The following is an 18,809-nucleotide window of genomic DNA, read 5'->3' as shown; positions in this document are numbered from 1 at the left end:
CCTCCCATGGGCTGATGGTAGGGTGGGGCAGCCATGGGGCTGGAGACACCCAAATTTGTTGCGGCGTCCCCTTGTCCCATTACCAGCACCGAGCCAAAAACCCACTGGGGCAATCAGTTATTTATTAAGATGCTGACATCACCCATTCTCATCCCAGTGTCCCCAGTTAAACCCTGGTGCAACTGGGAACTCTGGGAAAGACAAGCCAAGGTGCGGATCGTCGGAGAGGGGACCCCCGTGCCGGCATCCAGCTGGAAAAGAAGGGGGGAGGAATCATTAGGACAATGAGGATTACGGCGCTAACGAAGCGGGGAAAGGCACCGTGTGATGAGGGGTTGCCGGGATATAAATTTCACGGCTCCGCTCATGGTTATCATGGCAAACCAGCGCTCACCACTATTCCCAGTTCCAAATTTTAATAAATAATAAATTCCAAATTTTAAATAATAAATTACCCCCAGTAAAGCCCAGTTAAAAAAAAAACAAAAAACCAAAAAAACCTCCTTACCGAGCGGGCAAGCTTTTTTCCAGGAGGCTGCCAGGCAGTTTTCCCAGTAGTTGTGCCGAAAATGGGTGATCTACCAGATTTTCATCTAAAAGTGACGAAAAACACAACAAAAAAAAGGGTTTGGAGTCGCGATGGGGAAAAGCTGAGGGTTAAGTTTTAAGCCGCTGATGCTGGCAGCTTTTGGCGTCGCCGAATCCGCGTCATTTCTCCTACCGCCAGCGGGATTCAGCGGAGCTTTTGCCACGCTTCCACCCACGGCATCGCTTCCACCCACGGCATCGCGCTCTCAGGCAGGAACCCTGTGGAATAAACACCCGGCTGGGCAGGCAGGGCCGACCCACGCTGCCTTCTCCTGCCTGTCCCGGCTGCAGGCAGGAGCCGCTCGTTTGCCTGTACATTTAATTAGCGCCATTAACTTGTGCACCCATTAGTGTGGGGCGGAGTGTGTAGAGCGCAACAAGGTGGGTCACCCCAGAGCCCCCTCCGCGGATTTCAGCCCGGAGAGACTCTCATTTGGTGGCCCAGGAGGTTTGGCAGAGCTAATTACGCAGAATCGGACTAATTACGCCGACAGGCCCGTTGAACCCACCTCCTCGCACCCGGCGCCTTCCTACGTCCCTCCACGCGGTCCGAACGGGAACCTGCAACCGGAGAGGGATCGAACGGCATCAGCGGCGCCGGAGGCCTCGGCACAGCCGGATGGGCCCTGCCCGAGGCCTGCGAGGCCCCCGCACATCCCACATCTCCCCGCCTGGCCCCTGGGGCCAGGGGGTGTCCGGGATGTCTATAACCCCTCCCTGGGGAGGGCAGGGAGAGGCCTCAAACCGTCCCGGGGCTGCTCTGGCAAGCGCTGCAGGAATGGCGGGGGCCACGCCAGGCCCCCCCACGCTGGAAGGCTTGCTATGAGGGGCACAGGGAGCCGGGCCCGGCCCGGCCCGGCCCCTGGGGACGCGCAGCCCCCCCGGCCAGTGACCCCGCTCCCCCCAGGGACACGCAGGGCCTGGAACGGGGACCCGGGCTGCCACATGCGGCCCATGGAGGACTACCTTTCCCAGAATACACTGCGCCTCACGGCAGCGGCGGGGTCCCATGGGGAGAAGAGCCTCGCCCCGCGCTGCCCCGGGGAGCCCCCGTTCCTCCCCCGGTCCGTGGGAGCGGCCCCGGCCGCAGATGGTAGCAGATGGCGGCGGATAGGGCCAGGCCCCACCGCCACCCTTACCTGCCGCTGCTGCCGCCATGGCTGAGGGCGGGGCTGCGCCGGCGCGGGAGGTCAGCGCGGAAAGTGCGGGGCAGCGCCCCCTGGCGGGGGGGGGGGGGGAGGCGAAGCGGCTCGCCAGGGGGATCAGCACATGCGCGGGAGCGTCACCCCGCCGCTGCCCAGGCCCGGGCCCGGGCCCAGCGCCCAGGCCCGGCTCCCCGCCGCCGCGGGACGAGGTCGGGAGCGGCGCCAGTCGCCCGCCCGCCTCGGCCAAGGCCTCGGCCGCCCCAACGGCCCCGCAGGCCGCTCCGTGGGCGGAGCCACGCTGAGGGGCGAGGCCAGCGGGCGGGGGCACGCCTGCAGGCGGGTGGGGCCGGTGAGCGGGGTCGCTTGCGTGCGGGAGCGGAGCCGGGCGGCGGGGTGGGCGGGCTCACATAGGTGGGCGGGGCCACCGCGACGCCGCTACTGACGTTCGGGGGGGCGGGGCCGAGGCTAGCAATTGTGGGCGGGGCTGATTGCTCCCCGGTAGAGGAGTCAGCGCATGCGCAATGCGGCTCCCTTGCCCGCGCGGCCGGGGAGGACTGACGTCAGTCCTCCGGGCGGAGGGCGGGGCGCGGGGCACGCCGGGAAGCCACCGCCCAAGATGGCGGCAGGATTGAAAAGTTGTTGGTGGCGCTGAGGCGGCTCCGGGCGGGCCGTGGCTGGGAGCGGGAGCCGGGTGGGCTATGGCCGCCGCCGGGCAGTGAGGCCGGGCTGCTGGGTCCCGCCGCGCACTGAGGCCGGGCGCTCACGGCCGCTGCGGGGATGCCCCGGGGGGGGCCGGGGCCGCCGCCGCCGGAGACATGGAGGAGGAGGGCAAGAAAGGCAAGAAGGTGAGAGCAGGCCGTCCCCGGAGTTCCTCGCCCCTGTGGGGCCGCCCCTGTGGGCGGAGGACCGCCAGCGGGCCCTGCTGTGCCCTTGGCGGAGGGGCCCTCGCTCACCCCCAGGGCTGCTGGGTGCCCCAGCCCCCGTGGGCTGTGGCTGGCCGGGCCCTCTGTAGCCCATGGCCTGTGGTCAGCCTTGTTCTGAAACCCTCACGGGAGTGGCTGGAGCCTCTTTTGGCTTCTCAGGTCTTGCGTCCTCTCTGTGGTGGCTTCAGGCTTGGCCCTGTCCGAGCCGAGCATCTGCCTGTCCGTGTGGCTGCTGCTAGGGCTGGTGCCTCGTTTGCTCCACTGAAAAACTTGTTTTCTGTGTGGGTGTAGGGCTGGGGGGGAGCACTGCCGTGGCCTTCTGGGCACCCCCCGTGCTCGGCCATGGTGTGGGTCTGCTGCCACTGCTCTGCCGGTGTCCTGGCACCCATTAAGGGGCATAGGCTGATTCACCCTTTTGTTTCTCTGCTCAGGCTGTGGACAAGGTGGCTGGTTAATGATATGCCTTAAAATACCTTCTGTAACAGTGCGGGATTGTCTTGTCTACTGCATGTGGTGCTAAACTGGGAATGCTGTATACACATGCATCTGTTTTATATATTTCTATATGTATTGAGTCAACTATAGTCAGGACTCCTGTGCTGTAAGCGCCTCAAAGGTCAGCAAGCTCCGTCTGTGCTGACTGCAAACGGGTTGCTCTCGTTTCTCTTCTTCGAACCTATTTTTACATTGTGTGGGGGAGGTGAAGCTCGAGCTGAAGGCTGAGGCTGGGATGCTTGCTGAGAGCAGCACTCCCTGAGCAGGGAGGGGTTGGCTCTTTCTTTGTAAAAAGAACCCTTCCCTTGATTTGATGACATAACTGGGGGAAAAAGAGCTATTTCTAGTCGCTTTGGGGGCACCTGCAGTAACGGCCGTCTCAGAAGGTGGCAGCAGAGTCTCCTGTTGAAACTCGGGTTTGAAGTGATCAGAATTCTCACAGAATGTGGAGTATTGAATATTATTTTTCTGGAGTTACCGTACAGGCTTCCCACAGAGCCAAATCTGGGAGGTAAAACCACCGATGTCCCCTTGTGATGTCTGGTGTGGTGTGGCAGGATCAGCAGCACAGGTGGGAAGAGAAATTATTTACCTGGATATGTAATCTTCCTGCTTTCAAGAAGAAACAACTCTAAGTGCTCACTCCTGGGGCTGGGGATAATTGTAGAGTGACTTTAGGTGTAGGTAAATGCCTGTTCTTTGTGGTAGGTGCTGACTGCAGGGCTGGAAGCGGTGCTCTACTGAAATACATGGACTAGAAGTGATGCCTTATAGAAATGGAATCAGCTCTTGTCTCCGCTGAAAACTGTTTTTCTGCTATTTGGGAAAAATCTGGGGGTTTTTTTGCTTTAGAAAATGGTGCGCTCTGGACATGCTGCTTGCTCGGTTGGCTGGAAAGAGGCTGCTGTTTTACCAGCTGGTGTAATCTGGGACCTTTGTGCTGCTGTCTGGGGACTTTTAGTGTGAGAAGAGGCACGCAGCTCCTGTGGTCACAGATCCTCGGGATGGCTGAGGTGGCAGGGACCTCTGGAGTTGGCCTAATCCAGCCTCCTGCTGGGAACAGACTGTGTCGTGTTAGGTTTTGAGTATCTCCAAGGATGAACACTCTGCAGTCAATCTAAGCAACCTGTTCCATGTTCGCCCTTACACTAAAGAAAGTTGTTGGGCGTTTTTTCTTATGCTTGAACAGGATTTGCTGCGTTCCAGTTTGTGCGCGTTCCCTTGTGTCCTGTTGCTGGAAAGAGTCTGGATTCTTCTTTCCTGCCCTACCAGGTCCTTGTACACGGTGATGTGATCCCCTCAACCTCCTCCAGGCTGGATGATCCCACCTCTCCCAGCCCCTCATCATGGGAGGGCTGCTCTGATCCCTAAACCCTCCTTGCAGCCCTTTCGCTGGGCCTGTTCCCACATCTTCCAGTCTCTCATGTACTGGTGACCTGAGAACTAGCCGCTCCAGTCCCCCGCCTCCGCATCCCTGCTGCGTTGTAGGTGATCCCGACAGACGAGGAGCTCGCCGAGAGCCATGGGAGTGGGGCTGCAGCTGGGGAACAGGGATGCCATCTGTCATGGAGTTTCCTTTGTGCAAGTTTTCCATCATGGGGGTAGTTAATTAACCCTTGGAGCAGATGCCTGCAGCTCTTTTGAGCTTGGACCACTATCAAACATGGTTCATTTGGCTATGGAGATGGGTGTATTCATCTGCTCTGCTGCAGAGGTTCCCAGCTGCAAGGACAAACTCTTCTTCCCATTTTTTACGCACTGTGGATCATGCCTGAAGGCAGGTGCTCAGCCCTCAGCCAGCAGCATTATGGGCTGGAACAGGGCAAGTGAGTTTCTTTAGCGCTGTTCCAAAGGGATATTAGGGCAGGTTTGGTCAGGACTAGAGAGAAAATCCCAGCCCTGCTTTGGGGCTAACTCCGGCCTTAGACAAAGCGTGTACTTGGTAAACTAGAGCCCTGGAAATCCTGCCAGGCTCTCGCGTTCCCTGGCTCACGCCAACGAAGTTATCCCAGCCAGAATGCAGTGGTGGTGGGACGGAGCACATCCAGCCCACTTTTGGCTGTGGTTGTAAGAGCTGTGTCTTAAACAGCTTTGGGATAATATTTGTGAGAAATGGGTGTTTTTTCAGGAAGGATGGATTGATTCGGAGCGCGTTGGCTCCGGTTGTGCCGCAAGGCTGCCCAGCTTCCTTGGCGCTTGCCAGTGTAGTCAGCTGGGCCGTGGGAACCTGCCTAGAGCTGGGGAGCAGTTGGTCTCATGCCTGGGAGCCTCAGGCGAGGATGGATGTTCCTGGCACGCTCCTTCCTGGAAAGAGAAGGGGTGGAGGGAGGACGGAGGCAGATTTCTTGGGTACCCTGGTTATTATTTGCCTGTAGAGAGGATTTTTGCTGCTGGTGTCTGTTATAGAGGCTCTTACAACACCTCGAGCCTGGAGGATGGCTGCCAGGCTGCTGCAGCTGAGCCAGTGCAAAGTGCTTGAATGGTTTTCCCAAAGTACTTCTCTGTGGGTGGCATCAGATGTTAGCATAAAACTCCTGACTCTTCCAGCTTAGGTACGCCCTGGATCTCTGATGGTGCTCAGTTTGCCTCTGCCCAGGCCTCTTGCTGCTTTGGCAATTGCCAGATCTTCCTTGTAAAGCTGATCTCGATCTGTGGCACTGAATTCTTTGTGGCTTTAAATGCCGGTTAATACTGAGGATATTGGCCAGTCCAGCAATTCCTTCTTGTGCAGATCATTGGGAAACGTCTGCCAAAACAGAGCTTGTAACTCTGAAGCGTGCTGTGCTCCACACCAGCCGGCTTTGGTGGCAGGGTCGTGTTCCGCACTGGTATGTGTGGGAGGGAATGGAAAGCTGAGAAGCTTCTGGGGGAAAGCGAGGTGGTTATTCAATAGCTGAAATAGAGCCGGTTCTTCCTGAAGCTGCGTGCAGGGTGAGTGCCCAGCCTTAATATAAAAAATATTGAGGGGCTGAGCTTGAAGTAACAGCTTTGTGGGAGTTTCTGCTTGCAGGACAAGTGGCTTGAGCTTCCTTTGCTATCCCAAATGTTCAGCTTGTTAAAGCCCAGTGGTTATTCTGGCATGAACAAGCCCCTTGCTCGTGTTCGACTCCATTGCTGCAGGAGTGGTTCTTCCATCACTTCACTTAGGCCACTTGAGTGAATGCAGTACCTGTATTTTTAGCTTGCTGGGAGCTTTTGGGGCTAACAAAATCACACATCTGTTCAGACCCTACGCTGCTTTGTGTACAAAGCCTAGATCTGTACTTCCAGCTAAAGCAAGCTGTGGGAAGAGCATTGCTGTAAGCTGCCTGTCACCCCTTGCTCTCTCCTGTTCCACAACCTGGTGCAGCAGCCCTGACCTGATCCCCAGCCTCTTTGGGATGAGTAAATTTGTCAGGTGGGCTGCAGCTCCTTGTGATAAAGCTCCAGCTACTGCTGTCTGCTCTGGTGTCTGGTGACTTCACGCCTTGCTCTGAAGCCATGCTGTGGAAGGCTGCACTGAGGGTACGATGAGGGGTATTTAGCCCCTTTTCTTTGATCTCTGTACCTGTGCAGGAGTCCGAGCTGTAATGTGAAAACCTTCTTCCAGAGTAACTGCAGAGTGCACAGTCCCAGAGGTGTGGTGAATGCTGCTGCCTTCTCCTCTGCTCCTGGCGTGTCCCTTGTCCCTGGGCTCATGCTGCTGCTCGTACCCAGATGTGACTTGTGGTGGAAACTCAGCAGAAGCTGCTCAGGCATCTGTCGTGCTCATGAATGAGCAGCGTGGGTGCACTGCCCCGACGGTGCGGAACTGGCGCAGCGGGAGGAAATTGGAGAGCTGGGCTTCAGTCGCTGGAAGCGCTTGGCAGGGGTGAGGCTGGCTGCCCTTGTCCTGTGCCACAGCATTGGTGCGTGGTGCGGTTTGGCGTGCCGCCTGGGTAGTGGGGGACAGCTTGGCATGCTGCAAACCACTGTCTCTTCCAGTGTGGCACTGGTGTGGGGGGGGCACCAGCTGGTCTTAAAACAGGAGCCTGGCTTCTGAGCTCCCCTTACTGACAGGTCCAGCGTGAAGTGTTTGTGCTGTTTAAAACAATGTGGTTTAAAGTACAGCTAGGGTCCAGCTGGGAGAGATCTTCTCGAGACCCCTCTCCTCTCTTACCAAACCTCAAGATACATCAGGTTTCCAAAGTGTGGCCAGATGGGTTGTGAATTGCTGGTCGACGCACTGCCCTTCCTGCTCTGGGCTTTAATCCAAACGCCCGGAGCTGAACAGCACTTACGGGGCTATCCCTGCCTCTCCCGCTCAGAGAGCAATCTCTGCTCTTCCTCTGTAGCTAGAACATCATCTGCTGCGTACTTTAGCTCATGCTTCCAGGCAACAGACTTGTCTGAAGTGGCTGATGTTTGAGCTCCCTGCTGCACTGCTTTGTGCAAGCCTAGTTACGGCTTGTGCAGGTGAGAACAACCAAAGATCTGTGATGCAGCTCTTACACGCGCTGGGTTTCCATTGCTTATCCCGTTAAACCTTAACGGACGCAGTTGCAAACCCCAGTGCTGTCTCAGAGCGAGCTTGGAAAAACTCCCAAGTGCAACTCAGCATTTCCCTAATCACACTTAAAATCTCTGCCTATGTTCAGCAGCTCAAAAAGGGTAAATTGGGTGTCCCTGTTCCCTCTGAAGGGATGGTCTCCGGGTTGGGAAATGGGCTTTTTGTTTTAAGAGCCATCTCATGATCTAAGTCTCTGTGGGGAAGCCGGCTGACCCACTAGACTGGGTTTTAGCAGCTGCTCTGCTTTGAACTGCCTGTGCTTGGCTTGCTGCAGGGCTCAGCGGGACAATCCTGTCCTTGCTGTTCTTGGCTGCTATTGGCCTCGGCCCAGTTATAAGCAGGGAGTTGTTCTTTTTCTCTTCTCAGTGCTTCCTCCTGCCCCCAGAGGAAGCAGAAAAATCTTCTGGAATATGAGGAGCAGAGCCTGAACAGAGGTGGGATCATCTTGGGTTTAGGCTTGAAGTCCAGAGCAGGGAAATGTCAGGGAAAAGCTGGCTGAGGAGGAAAGGGGCAGGAGAGATGGGCCTCTGGTGCACTGGCCTCAAACAGGTCAGGTCTTGTGCCCTGTTCTGGGTGGTGGCATCTTCCTCTTGCTGCTGCTAAACCTCAGCCACTTGCCATGAAGGTGTGGACTTTGTGGTGCCACACAGCTGTACTTGTCTAACTTGCAGCAAGGAGCAATTTTAAAATGTTTACTTCAGAAACTACACTTAATTTGGCTTCTCAAGTGAGGTCTATGAAAGCTGAGACTTACCCTGATGAAATCCAGTGCAAGCATGTACCTTTGTAGGCTGTGTTTTAGTCTCATCCGTGCCTTACTTGGAGGCAGGCAGAGTGAGGACCTGTGGTGTCATGGAGGACTGGAGGATTCTGGAAAAAACACGTTGGTGTTGCCCTGCAGCGTGGAGCTTTGCTCCCACCTCTCCCAGAGGTCTGGGATGCTGTTGGGCTGCTCTTCTCATGTGCCAGGTGACCTCTTCCAGCTCTGGGGTCTCAGCTGCTGGAGGTGGTGTCATGGGACATCTCCAGCAGCCTCTCTCCTGTTTTTAGGTCTACACCTCCTGGCTGGAGGGCCAAGAGGGGCTGTAGATGGGCACGGAACTGTGGGTGTAGGTGGGCTGGGAGCACACCTCACATGGTGCTGGCTCAGGAGGAGCTTACTCTGAGGACCAGGGTTTGAGTGCTATGGCAGGGCTGTCCTTACTGCACCGCTCGTGTCCCAAGGTCACCTGGATTCTTGTAGTAGGTGGAATCATCCTGCGTGTTCAATAGTTGTGTGGCCACAGTGGTGTACTGCTGCTCTGGGCCTCGGGGGGCTGAGAGGAAACACTGGCGTGTCTCAAATGCAATGCACGTCCCCAAAGTAGGGACACTGGAAGCTTGGGAGGCCACTTGAGACCTGGTGCTTGACTTGGTTGAACACAGGATGCCCGGCATTTTTGTGGCCGAGGGCAGTGACCTGTGGTGGTGTGGCTGCTGGGGCGGCAGCCCTGCTTCCTTCCACCCCAGCTCCTGCCTCATCCTTGGCACTGGCTCCAGGGCTCATCTTCTGCCTGCCTGGCTTCTTGCACCGCCTGGCACGTGCCGTGGTGGGAGTGGGACAGCCCTTTCCTCTGGCAGGCAGCCACTAGATAAGAGGGTCTGCTGTCAGGGCCGTGGTCTCCCTTGAGATGAGGGAGGCTGGTCCCCAAAACCAGCAAGGGCTGTCAGCAGGCACTGACTGACATGGTGGCTGGGAACAGGGATACGTTCTCAGTTTGCTTCCCCGCTCAGATCAGGGATGTACTGAGCTGGTGCCGTGTCTGTAGCTGACCTTTGAGGTTCAGGAGCTGCTCTGCAGACCAGGCTCCTGCCCTGTTCCACAGCAGGTTCTCCATGGTGTGCTGTTGTGTGGCAGTGTGGCTCCTTCACCCTTGGACTGATGCCGCTCAGGATGATGTCACTTCCCCTATCTTGAACCGGGAGAGGCAGTGAGCAGGTCATCTCCATCAGCATTACAAATACCTCCGCCATGCTGGCTTGCAGGGGTCTGCACGTGGCGTTTCCTCGGGGCTGCTGCTTGGCCAGGCTGAATGAGACTTCATCTGAGTTACGCAGCTCCTCGAGCCTGTGGTCACCCCCATCCTGAGCATCTTCCTGGTGTTCCCAGTCTTCCCCTGTCCCTGTGAGATGGGCGGATCAGAGCTTGGCATCATGGTGGTGATTCCGAGAAATGCGGTGTCTTCCTGGGTGGAAGCAGGTGAGAGTCTGGCATGTACAGGAGGTTGGGAGTGTGCTGTCTGCCTTCTTCCGCTTACTGCCCAGGCTCTGCCTCTGCTTGGCTGCAGGCAAACCTGACATGTTGTGCTCCTGTCCTTGTTTCTACCCTTGCATAATGGGTGTTTTGGGTACATGTTGCTGCCTCACTGGTGTCCCTCTTCCAGATCACCAGTGCTGACCAGTGCAGCTTCCTGGGTTCTGATGTCCACCCCACCATGAAGACAGACTTTCTGATCCTAACCTGCTCTGCCTCAGCAGGAGCTCCCAGCTCCTCCTCCCTTCTCCTGTGCATCCTTGTGTCCTCCCTGGTGCTGGCTGGCACCGGGACATGAATAGCTGCTGTGACTGAGGCGAGTTCTCTGAGATGGGAGGCACTGACAAAGCTCTGCTTCAGAATCACAGCAGTATCCTGATGTCCAGCTATAGGAAACCCCTTCCAGCTGGCCATGACCTGTGTAATCGGATGCCCTGCACTGGCTCCCAGTAGCTGCTGGAGGTGTATTTGCTTTCACCTGCAAGGATGTGCAGAAATACTCGCCCAAATAGAGTGTCAGCGTGGTAGTGAGGTATCTCCCCCCAGGCTGGGGGGATGGCTCTTCTGAAAGATCTGGTTGATGCTCATATGCAGCTTAAACATGTTGTCTTCTCCTGGGTGGTCACGGGAAGCAGCAGGAGAGCATCCTGGCTGCTGCTGCTTCTTGCTATCTAGGTGTCTCTACCCCTGCTGCTTTCCACCTCCGTGCATGTCCTGGTTGTGGCTCCTGTGAGTTTTGAGGATGGAGCAGCATGAGGGAGTCAGGCTGGTGGCAAGGGGCATTGCTGGGCCATTGTCCCTCTGGGGAGCTCATCTAGGGCCAGCGATGGCCACGGCCTAGGGGATGAGAGGAGTCACTTATTTGGGGTTGAGGCTTCACAACCATGGAAGATAATGATCCCTCTTCAGGTGTTCAGCCTCTGGTAACCCTCACTGTACACCAAACTGCTGCTTTGCTGTGGAGGCTGGCGTGGGGAAGGACAGATCCTGCAGCAGTGCTTAATGTAACACAGATTTCTCCCAAGCTTGCATGCCTGTGTTGAAATAGTTTTGCTGTTGTGGGTTTTGCTCGGTACAAAATAACTCTACCATGTAATTGGGTAAATACTTGCTTTTCTGTTTGGCTGGAGAATGACAGACAAAGCTTAAGCTTTGTAAAACTGCATCGCTCACACAAGGCACTGGCTGAAGTAATGATACCAACTTTCAAAAGTGTAATTTGCACTCCCTAAAACTTTCCCTGATGGAAGCCCTGAGCCAACACAAGTCCCAGATAAAAGCAGGAGGTATCCCTGACCCTGCAGCCTGGTTTCTTGTGTTTCAAGAGCAACACCGAATACTTTGGGTTTAAGCCTCCATCTCCCTTTTGTGTGTGTAACATCCAGAAAGCAGATAACGTTTTCTCGTTTTGGGGGTGTAGCCTGTTTCTGTGACAGTGAAAGCCTGAAGCCACGCAGGAGCAGTACTCTGGAATGAGACAGTGTCTGTTTAGCCTAGACATCTCCTTAAACTTGAGCAGTTTCCATATTTGCAGCATGATGCCTCGATGCCCAGGGGCTCAGCAGGCTGGCTGAGCTGGCAGACACGAAGCTCTGCCCTGTGGGGTGTGTCTCAGTCTGAGGCTCATCCCCACGGAGCTGTGGCAGGCTGCGGAGCCCAGTTCTCCAGGGCTATGACCAGGAAGCCCCCAGGTTTGCTGTGGGACCACTGCGATCACAAGTCTTGAAGCAGTGACTTAGCAAAGTTAATGACTTGTCTCCTCAGGCGTGGCTCTTCTGCAGAGCCCTGATCCTTTCCCCAGCCTGTGGCATCCTGCTCCCAGGACAGCGTTTCAGTCTCACATGGGCTTAATCTCCTTTTCTTTTACTTTTCACAAAGATGTATCAGCCTCCAGTGCCTTTTGATCCTTTCACCCTAGGATTTCGTCGTAGCAAAAAAAGTCAATCAAGGGAGAATGCACTCTGTGGAACTGGAGTTTAACATGGCTCCAGAGCTGTGGGGAGTGTCGGGTAACCGCAGGTCTGGTGATGCTCTCGGTGACCACAGAAGAGCACTTGCCTCTCGTAACGAGTAAATGGGGAAAATGAGGCATGAGGTTGCACTCATCCTGATACTCTATCGGTCCTGTGCCCCAGGGCTAGCTGGGTGCTTTGTGGTGGCTGCCACAGGGAACAACAGTTGCATACCACTAAATCCTGGCAGGTAATCGGAATGTTCTTGTAGGTGATGCAGGCAGATTGGTGTTGGTGTGAAACTTCGCAAGTCTCAAGCCTCACGTTCAGGAAAGATCTTTGGGTCTCATTTACGCTCAGCCCGTGGAAGGCGCTAAAAATACAGCGGCAAATGCTGCTTCACAAGAAGGTGCACTGCTGCTTGGGGAGCAGTCTCCAGGGCTGGATTTCAGCTGGAGTTTGCTGGAGGCAAAGCTATGGCTGGCTGATACATGGGAAGTTTTCCTTTCCCCATCTTTGGTTTGGGTACCAATGCCACAATGGCAGTGAGGGTTTGTGGAACCCAGCTACAATCACACCTACCTGAGGTCTTGTGTGCTAGTGCTGCCAGTTGCTGTCTGATGGCTTCTATGGTGGTATCTCCTGCTAATCACCTCCAGCTCCTGCCCTTTCAGGCACCTGTAGTCATCTAGCCTGACCCATGCAGGAACCTTCTAGCCAAAGTCAGGGTGGGGACAAGATGCTCTCGTGTAGCAGTGAGTATCCCGAGAGCTCTGTGTGTGACCAAGGTGTTGCTGGGGCTCCACAGATACAGAGCAGAACAGGAGCAGCCTTTTCCCTAGCCAATATACGTGGCAAAGGTGGGCGGCATAAAGTATTTGAAACTCAACTTTGCATGCATTTGAGTTTGTAAGTCTCCTGCTGTTAGAATCCTCGAATGGTTTGGGTTGGAAGGGACCTGTAAAGGCCATCTAGTCCAAACCCTGCCATGAGCAGGGACATCCCCAACCAGAGCAGGTTGCTCAGAGCCTGGTCCAGCCTGACCTGGGGTGTTCCCAGGGATGGGGCATCCACCACCTCTCTGGGCAACCTGCGACAGGGTTTCACCACCTGCATGGTGAAAAATTTCTTCCTTCTATCTAGCCTGAATCTTGCCTCTTTTAGTTCAAAACTGTTACCCCTTGTCCTGTTGCCAGAGGCTCTGCTAAAAATCTGTCCCCATCTTGCTTATCAGCCCCCTTCAAGTCCTGGCAGCTGCAGGAAGGTCTCCCCGGAGCCTTCTCTGCTCCAGGCTGAACCCCCTCCAGCTCTCCCAGCCTGTCCTCCCAGCAGAGGGAGCATTAGGTTTTGGGTGACTTTATTCCATTTCTGTTCTTTCCAAAGAAGTTTCATGATCTTCACGTCCAAATCTGAGGATGTTACCTGGTTATTGCCTGTCTCCACGCTGTGGTGTGCCTGCGTCCAGAGCAGTGCGCCTTCAGAGCGGTACCTCCAGTGGAGAAGCAAGAGTTTGACTGAGGAGGTGGATCTCGGTCTGCAGCTTGGCACTGGCAGCCGTTAGGAGAGGCGATGACAGGCCAACGGCATCGCAAGATGTGCTGCAGGCACCGTCAGTGCAGCCTGGCAAATCCCCTCTGAGTCTGGCAGAGCTTTGGAACTGTTCAACAGGGTGAGCCAGAAATGGGATTTAAACCAGGAGACTCTGGATGAAGAAGGAGCTTGAGGGCACCCTCTCAGTCTGCTTTGTGTACCCATTGCTGAGGGGAGATGGAAGCATGGGAGGCAGACACTGCACTTTGCTTTATCAATAGCTTATTTCTCCAGGCTGAACAGTGTATGGTGTGGGACTGCCCTTTCCTCTTCCTCCTCTCCAGGAACTGGGAGACTCTGCGAATGGGACCAGCCCAGACACCGGTGAAGGACTTCACAGGCAGCATGGGGAGCCTGACATAGGGATTTTTAATTTGCTTCACATTCTTGATCTCAAACTACAGCTGCTTCCTGCCTTAATCTTTATTTTGATGCCTTACTTTTAAGACACTAAAATATCCCCAGAGGTGAGGTGGGATGACCAAAATTCACCATATCAGTTCTGTTGGCATTTCCAAGGGAAGGTGGGCTCCTGTAAAATTGCTGCAGCAGCACTGGCCATCCCAGTGTCACTGTGTTATGTGCCTTAAGGGCAGGTAAAAGCAGAAATAGTAGATGAAATAAATGGGATTAATTATGCTCTGAAGTGTAAAGGGAGTTTGTGTGATTTCCTTAATGCAGCTTTTGGTTCTGGGTGGCTGAACTGGTCAAAATAGGAGGTCTGGATCTGACCTGCAGCAGGCTCGAGGCAGCTATGGTCTCAGGTGGGTTAGCCTGTGTATTTACAGGGCAGAGAGCATGGTAAATAAAAAAAAAAATTGCAATAAATGAACCTTGACAGGAAAGCAGTGAAAGGATTGATAGAAACCGATGAAACTGCCAAGCTGATTGCTGAAGCCAGAGTATGTGAAGCACAAAGGTCAGTGCCTGGCTGACCCGCCTGTGGGCTCTGCGTAATGAGAAGCTTGTACTTCCCCCCTCTGCAATTCAGTTCCTCTGGCCAGGAATACCAATGGTAAAAGGATTCCTTAATCGCTGGTTTCTGAAAGTCTTGGCAACACTTTAAGTAAATAAATATTCTTGAGTGGTTGGCTCCTACCAGAGGAAATGTCAGGCCAGACTGAGCAGTGGTGAAGCTGCAGGCTCTGGACTGTGCCTGTGGCCAGCTTGGGAGCTTGCTGTCTTACGCCTGTGCCCCAGGTCAGGAAGCCTTGCCCTACCTGAGCCATCAGCATCCTTCAGGTAATGCCTCACCTCACCCAGAGACAGCCGACTGATCCTGCCCCTCTGGAGGGGAGCAGCAGCTGATGCAGTTGCAGAGAGTTTTTGGAGTCCGCTCTGGCTGCGGCTGAGCCAGGCAAAGGTTCTTTGTCTGGCTTCTCACCTCCCTGCTTCCCATCCACCAGCCTGCATGGGCCATTACTGAGTCTGTCAAGCTTTTTCTTAGCATAAAAACATCTGAGTTTTGGTCTGTGCTGCCTTTGCTTCCTAACCTGGCTCTGGCCGTTAGATGTCCAGCTGTGCCACTGTATTGGAGCAGGGTGAGCCCTGGAGGAGAGTGGGTTGGGGCAGTACCCCCTTGCCTTGTCACCTACCCTCCAGAAATGTATGCTCATGTCCCTGAGAGCTGTTGTCTTGTAGCATGGCTCCTCTCTGGTTCTTTTCCAAACAGCTCAGGGGGTTCATGCCAGCGGCGCTTTCCCTGTCTGTGCTTGCTGGATGGCTAAACCCATGGGGGGGATTGCGCAGGAGCCTGGCCGGGCAAGGATGTAAGGAATATCTGGTAAGCCCAGATCTTGAGAAGAGAGATTAGAGGCTTCTTGAAACGTCTCTGCAAATTTAGTTTGACTTGCATAAAATTCTGCTCTACTTTATCCTGTTTTACTGGCTTTGGTGCTATTCAGAAGAGAGACTTAAAAGCAGTGTTTTCCATAAAGTCTTTCGAATTCTTTGCTTAGTCTTGTCTAACTAGTGTGTGTCTGCAGATTTGGTCACCAACCTTTTAATAGGCTCCTCTTTGTCTCCCAAAGTACCTCTTTCTGTTTACCTAGCCAGAAGCATAATACCCAACCCTCCTAGTGTTGATGCAGTAAAAGTTCACCAAGCAGACTTTTCTCAACCAAAGCAAATATACTAAGCTCTAAAAACCAATGTCAAAAGTGCACTTCATGCTGCTAGATGTGGATGGTGGGCTAAGCGAACTTTAGGGCTTCCCCGCTTTTGTTCTGTAACCTTGTTAGGTTAGGAAAATACAGTAATTTCCTTATTAAAAAGAGGAAATGGCCACTTTACCTGGATTAACTTGAGGTGTGAAGCCTCATTTGAGAGCGGCTTGCACGAGAGGCAGGGTCTGTGGCAAATCTGTAGAGTCTGGCTGAGTCTGAAGAGCTGGCAGTGGTGGGACACTGTCTTGGTGACCCACCATCCCAAGTGGGACTGCTGTGTCATGCCTGTCACTGCCTCTTCAGAGGAAGAGGAGGGCTTTGAGGACCTCAGCAGTGGGTTAGAAGGAGATGATCCAGTCCATCCCCTCTTGCCCTGGGAGGGTAATTACTGAAGCATGTTTCTCTGTTGCTGGTGGAGATTGAAGGGGACCGGCTGCTAAAGCACATCTAGGGCTTTACTTCCAAAGCGTGCTTCCCCTGACCTCTTTAGAAGTGTTTTCCAGCTGCCCATTACTCCTGTTGCTCTTGGGTGGGAGCATGCGGGGCTCCGCATCCTTTTCTTGCAGGAACTGAAAGCCAAGGCCTTGTTAGCACTGCACTAGAGGGATTAATTAGTGACATCGTTAGGCCTGCATAGCTCAGGGCTGCCTGCGCCAGGAAGGGCTTTAGGGCAACGTGGGTTTGCAGACGACCTGGAGAGAGCCAAAGGCTTGTCTTCTGCTGAGGCACCATGAAGACCTGGGTGTGGCAGTGGTGGGCTGGGGGTGAGGCCCAGCGCTGGAAGGAGATTTTGGGGGTGAGGGACACTAGCACGTCAGACGTGTCAGGCAGTGGCTGCTGGGGAGGTCAGGAGCTGAACACAGCTCAAAGACCGTGGCGTGTGTTCCTCTCTGAAACCCTGCTACCATCAGAATCCCCTTCGTTAAGGTCCTGTGTGTGCTGGCAGGCTTGTAGCTCGGGGAAGCATGGGGTGCCCAGGTGAACAGGGGGCTACTGGGAGGCAAAATAGGAGGGGGTTGAGGTCTTGGTTGCAATGCTGAGCTTTCAGCATTGGAAGTCACCCGAGATGACTTGACCAGATCTGGCAAGGGGAAAGTCTAAACCTTTTCTTATCCTCTCGCCAGGTGTGACAACATGCTGGGCTCTTGGGGATGGGTCTGACACTCGAATTTCTGTGGATCTTGCTGGTAAAGACAATGACAGAGTTGGTGAAGCCAGGAGCTTTAGAGGGATGAGTGCGGTGCATTGGCCAACAGCTTTGTTTGGTGGGAAGGAAGGAGCCTTCTACACCCAGGCTGAAGATAAGCCTGCTCTGGGTGTTGCAGGAGACGCCGGGATGGCTGGGCTAGCGTGGTGGCCATATTCCATATCTTAGAAATCGATCCCTCTTTGAGAAGAGTCTCAGAAGTCGTTAATCTTCTGATGCAGTGGCTTAAAATACTGTCAGGTTTGGCAGGGCGTGCCTCCCTGGGTGTTCTGGATAGCCTGGCTGTGGAGACAGGTATGTGTTAAGAGGACAAGGAAGAACTTAGACAGTAAAAATTGGATTTGCCAAGTCCTCTTCAAAGATGACATGAAGTCTTGGGCCTCTGACATGAAAGAAAAAAGGCTGAGGTACTTCAGCCCTGCCCTGCAGGGAAAAGCTTTTTCAATGTTCCCTGCTGAAAAAAAATGCAACCTGTTTGAACGGTTTCCTTCCATCCAAGGTAGACAAGCTGTCTGCCTGGGCTCTGACAGGAGTGCCTGGCTGTGGGGGTCCAGACATGCTGCAAGCTGCTTTTTGGAAGACTTCAAATAAAGCTGGAGTTGCCCTTGAAGCTGGAACAGTGCTGGATTTAGGGGAGCAGCTCTGCCCTCTGGGAGCTGGATGTCACCTTGGGAGATGTTCCTCGCAGGATCTGCCTGGGACTGGTGCTCGATTACAACAGGGAAACCAGTGCTGCTGCATCTTCAGCTGGCTTCATTTGTGGAAAACGCTGGCTAAGAGTTCTTTGTGCGCAGGGGGAGATTGGGTTTGGGAGGAGGTAGCTCTAGGGTGTCTTAAAATAGCATGGGAAGTCATCGTTGAGCTATGCAGACACAAACCCAAGCACCCTATGCTAGACTCCTCTATTCTTCTCTCCACTGTAAATCATACGTGATTATCTCAGAGCGGTATTGGGTTTGGGGTATGCTGAGGCTTTCCAAGGACACTGAATTCCCCACGTCCTCGATGGGACTGAAGGGATATGTCCTGAGCGATGATCTAGAGAACCTGTTCTTGAGTAGGTGGCCCAAAATAATGATCCTTGGATAGCTTCTCCTGAAGATCTGCAGGTATTAACCCACCACCCTTTAGCGGCACAGCTTAACACAGCAGCCAGGCAGGGAGACGGTACACTGGGCACCTCTGCGGGTTTCCTTGAGCAGCTCTGATGTGGAAAAGCAGCTCAGGGATCTTCTCCCGCAGCTCCCTGTCTGCCGGCAGCATCAGTCCACTGGCCTCCACACCTGGATGAGCGGCTGGGCAGAGGCTGGCTTGCAGTGTCCTTGGTGGTGTCTGATTGCAGCGGGGTCTTTTGCTGCAAGGGCATTGCAAACCACCTTTTCTCTCAGGGCTTCCGAAGGAGCTGGCACCACTGTTGCATCTTTTGTTTTTACAGAATCACAGAATCATTAAGGTTGGAAAGGACCTTTGAGATCATCAAGTCCAACCGTCAACCCAACACCACCATGCCCCCTAAACCATGTTCCGAAGCGCCACATCCACGTGTTTTTTGAACGCTTCCAGTGATGGCGACTCCACCACCTCCCTGGGCAGCCTGTGCCAATGCCTGACCACTCTCTCGGTGAAGACATTTCCCCTAACACCCAACCTAAACCTCCCCCAGCACAACTTGAGGCTGTTTCCTCTCGTCCTGTCGCTGGTTACTTGGGAGAAGAGACCAACCCCCACCTCACCACAACCCCCTTTCAGGCAGTTGCAGAGAGCGATGAGGGCTCCCCTCAGCCTCCTCTTCTCCAGACTGAACACCCCCAGTTCCCTCAGCCACTCCCCATCAGACTTGTGCTTCAGACCCCTCCCCAGCTCCGTCGCCCTTCTCTGGACATGCTCCAGCACCTTTTATGGGAAGGGAAGATGGATGTCCCT

General features: G+C 54.5%; 1 protein-coding gene and 1 long non-coding RNA gene across 4 annotated transcripts in view; one reads left to right on the top strand and one right to left on the bottom strand.

Moving 5' to 3' along the window:
• Positions 1–21: 21 nt before the first annotated feature.
• On the bottom strand, positions 22–2,095 carry LOC309417644. Of its 3 annotated transcripts, XR_014181511.1 has the most exons (4): positions 1,728–2,095; positions 1,098–1,149; positions 509–593; positions 22–251 (listed from the first exon to the last, which is right to left on the bottom strand). It is a non-coding gene; the product is annotated as an uncharacterized lncRNA (long non-coding RNA). The 3 variants fall into 3 exon arrangements; XR_014181510.1 differs by having other exon boundaries at positions 22–593; XR_014181512.1 differs by lacking the exons at positions 1,098–1,149; positions 1,728–2,095 and adding an exon at positions 722–924.
• A 453-nt stretch (positions 2,096–2,548) lies between these two features.
• CCM2 (CCM2 scaffold protein) overlaps positions 2,549–18,809 on the top strand; it is a gene marked incomplete at its 5' end in the record, with an annotated part of 36,694 nt that continues 20,433 nt past the window's right edge. Inside the window, one exon of the mRNA XM_082015170.1 lies at positions 2,549–2,578. Within this exon, the coding sequence (XP_081871296.1) occupies positions 2,549–2,578 (30 nt within the window). The remainder of the gene's footprint in view (positions 2,579–18,809) is intronic.

The sequence above is a fragment of the Phaethon aethereus genome (genome assembly GCF_964289735.1).
Source record: "Phaethon aethereus genome assembly, chromosome: 2".
Classification (NCBI taxonomy): Eukaryota; Metazoa; Chordata; class Aves; order Phaethontiformes; family Phaethontidae; genus Phaethon; species Phaethon aethereus.
This window is presented reverse-complemented; position numbering and strand designations above follow the sequence as displayed.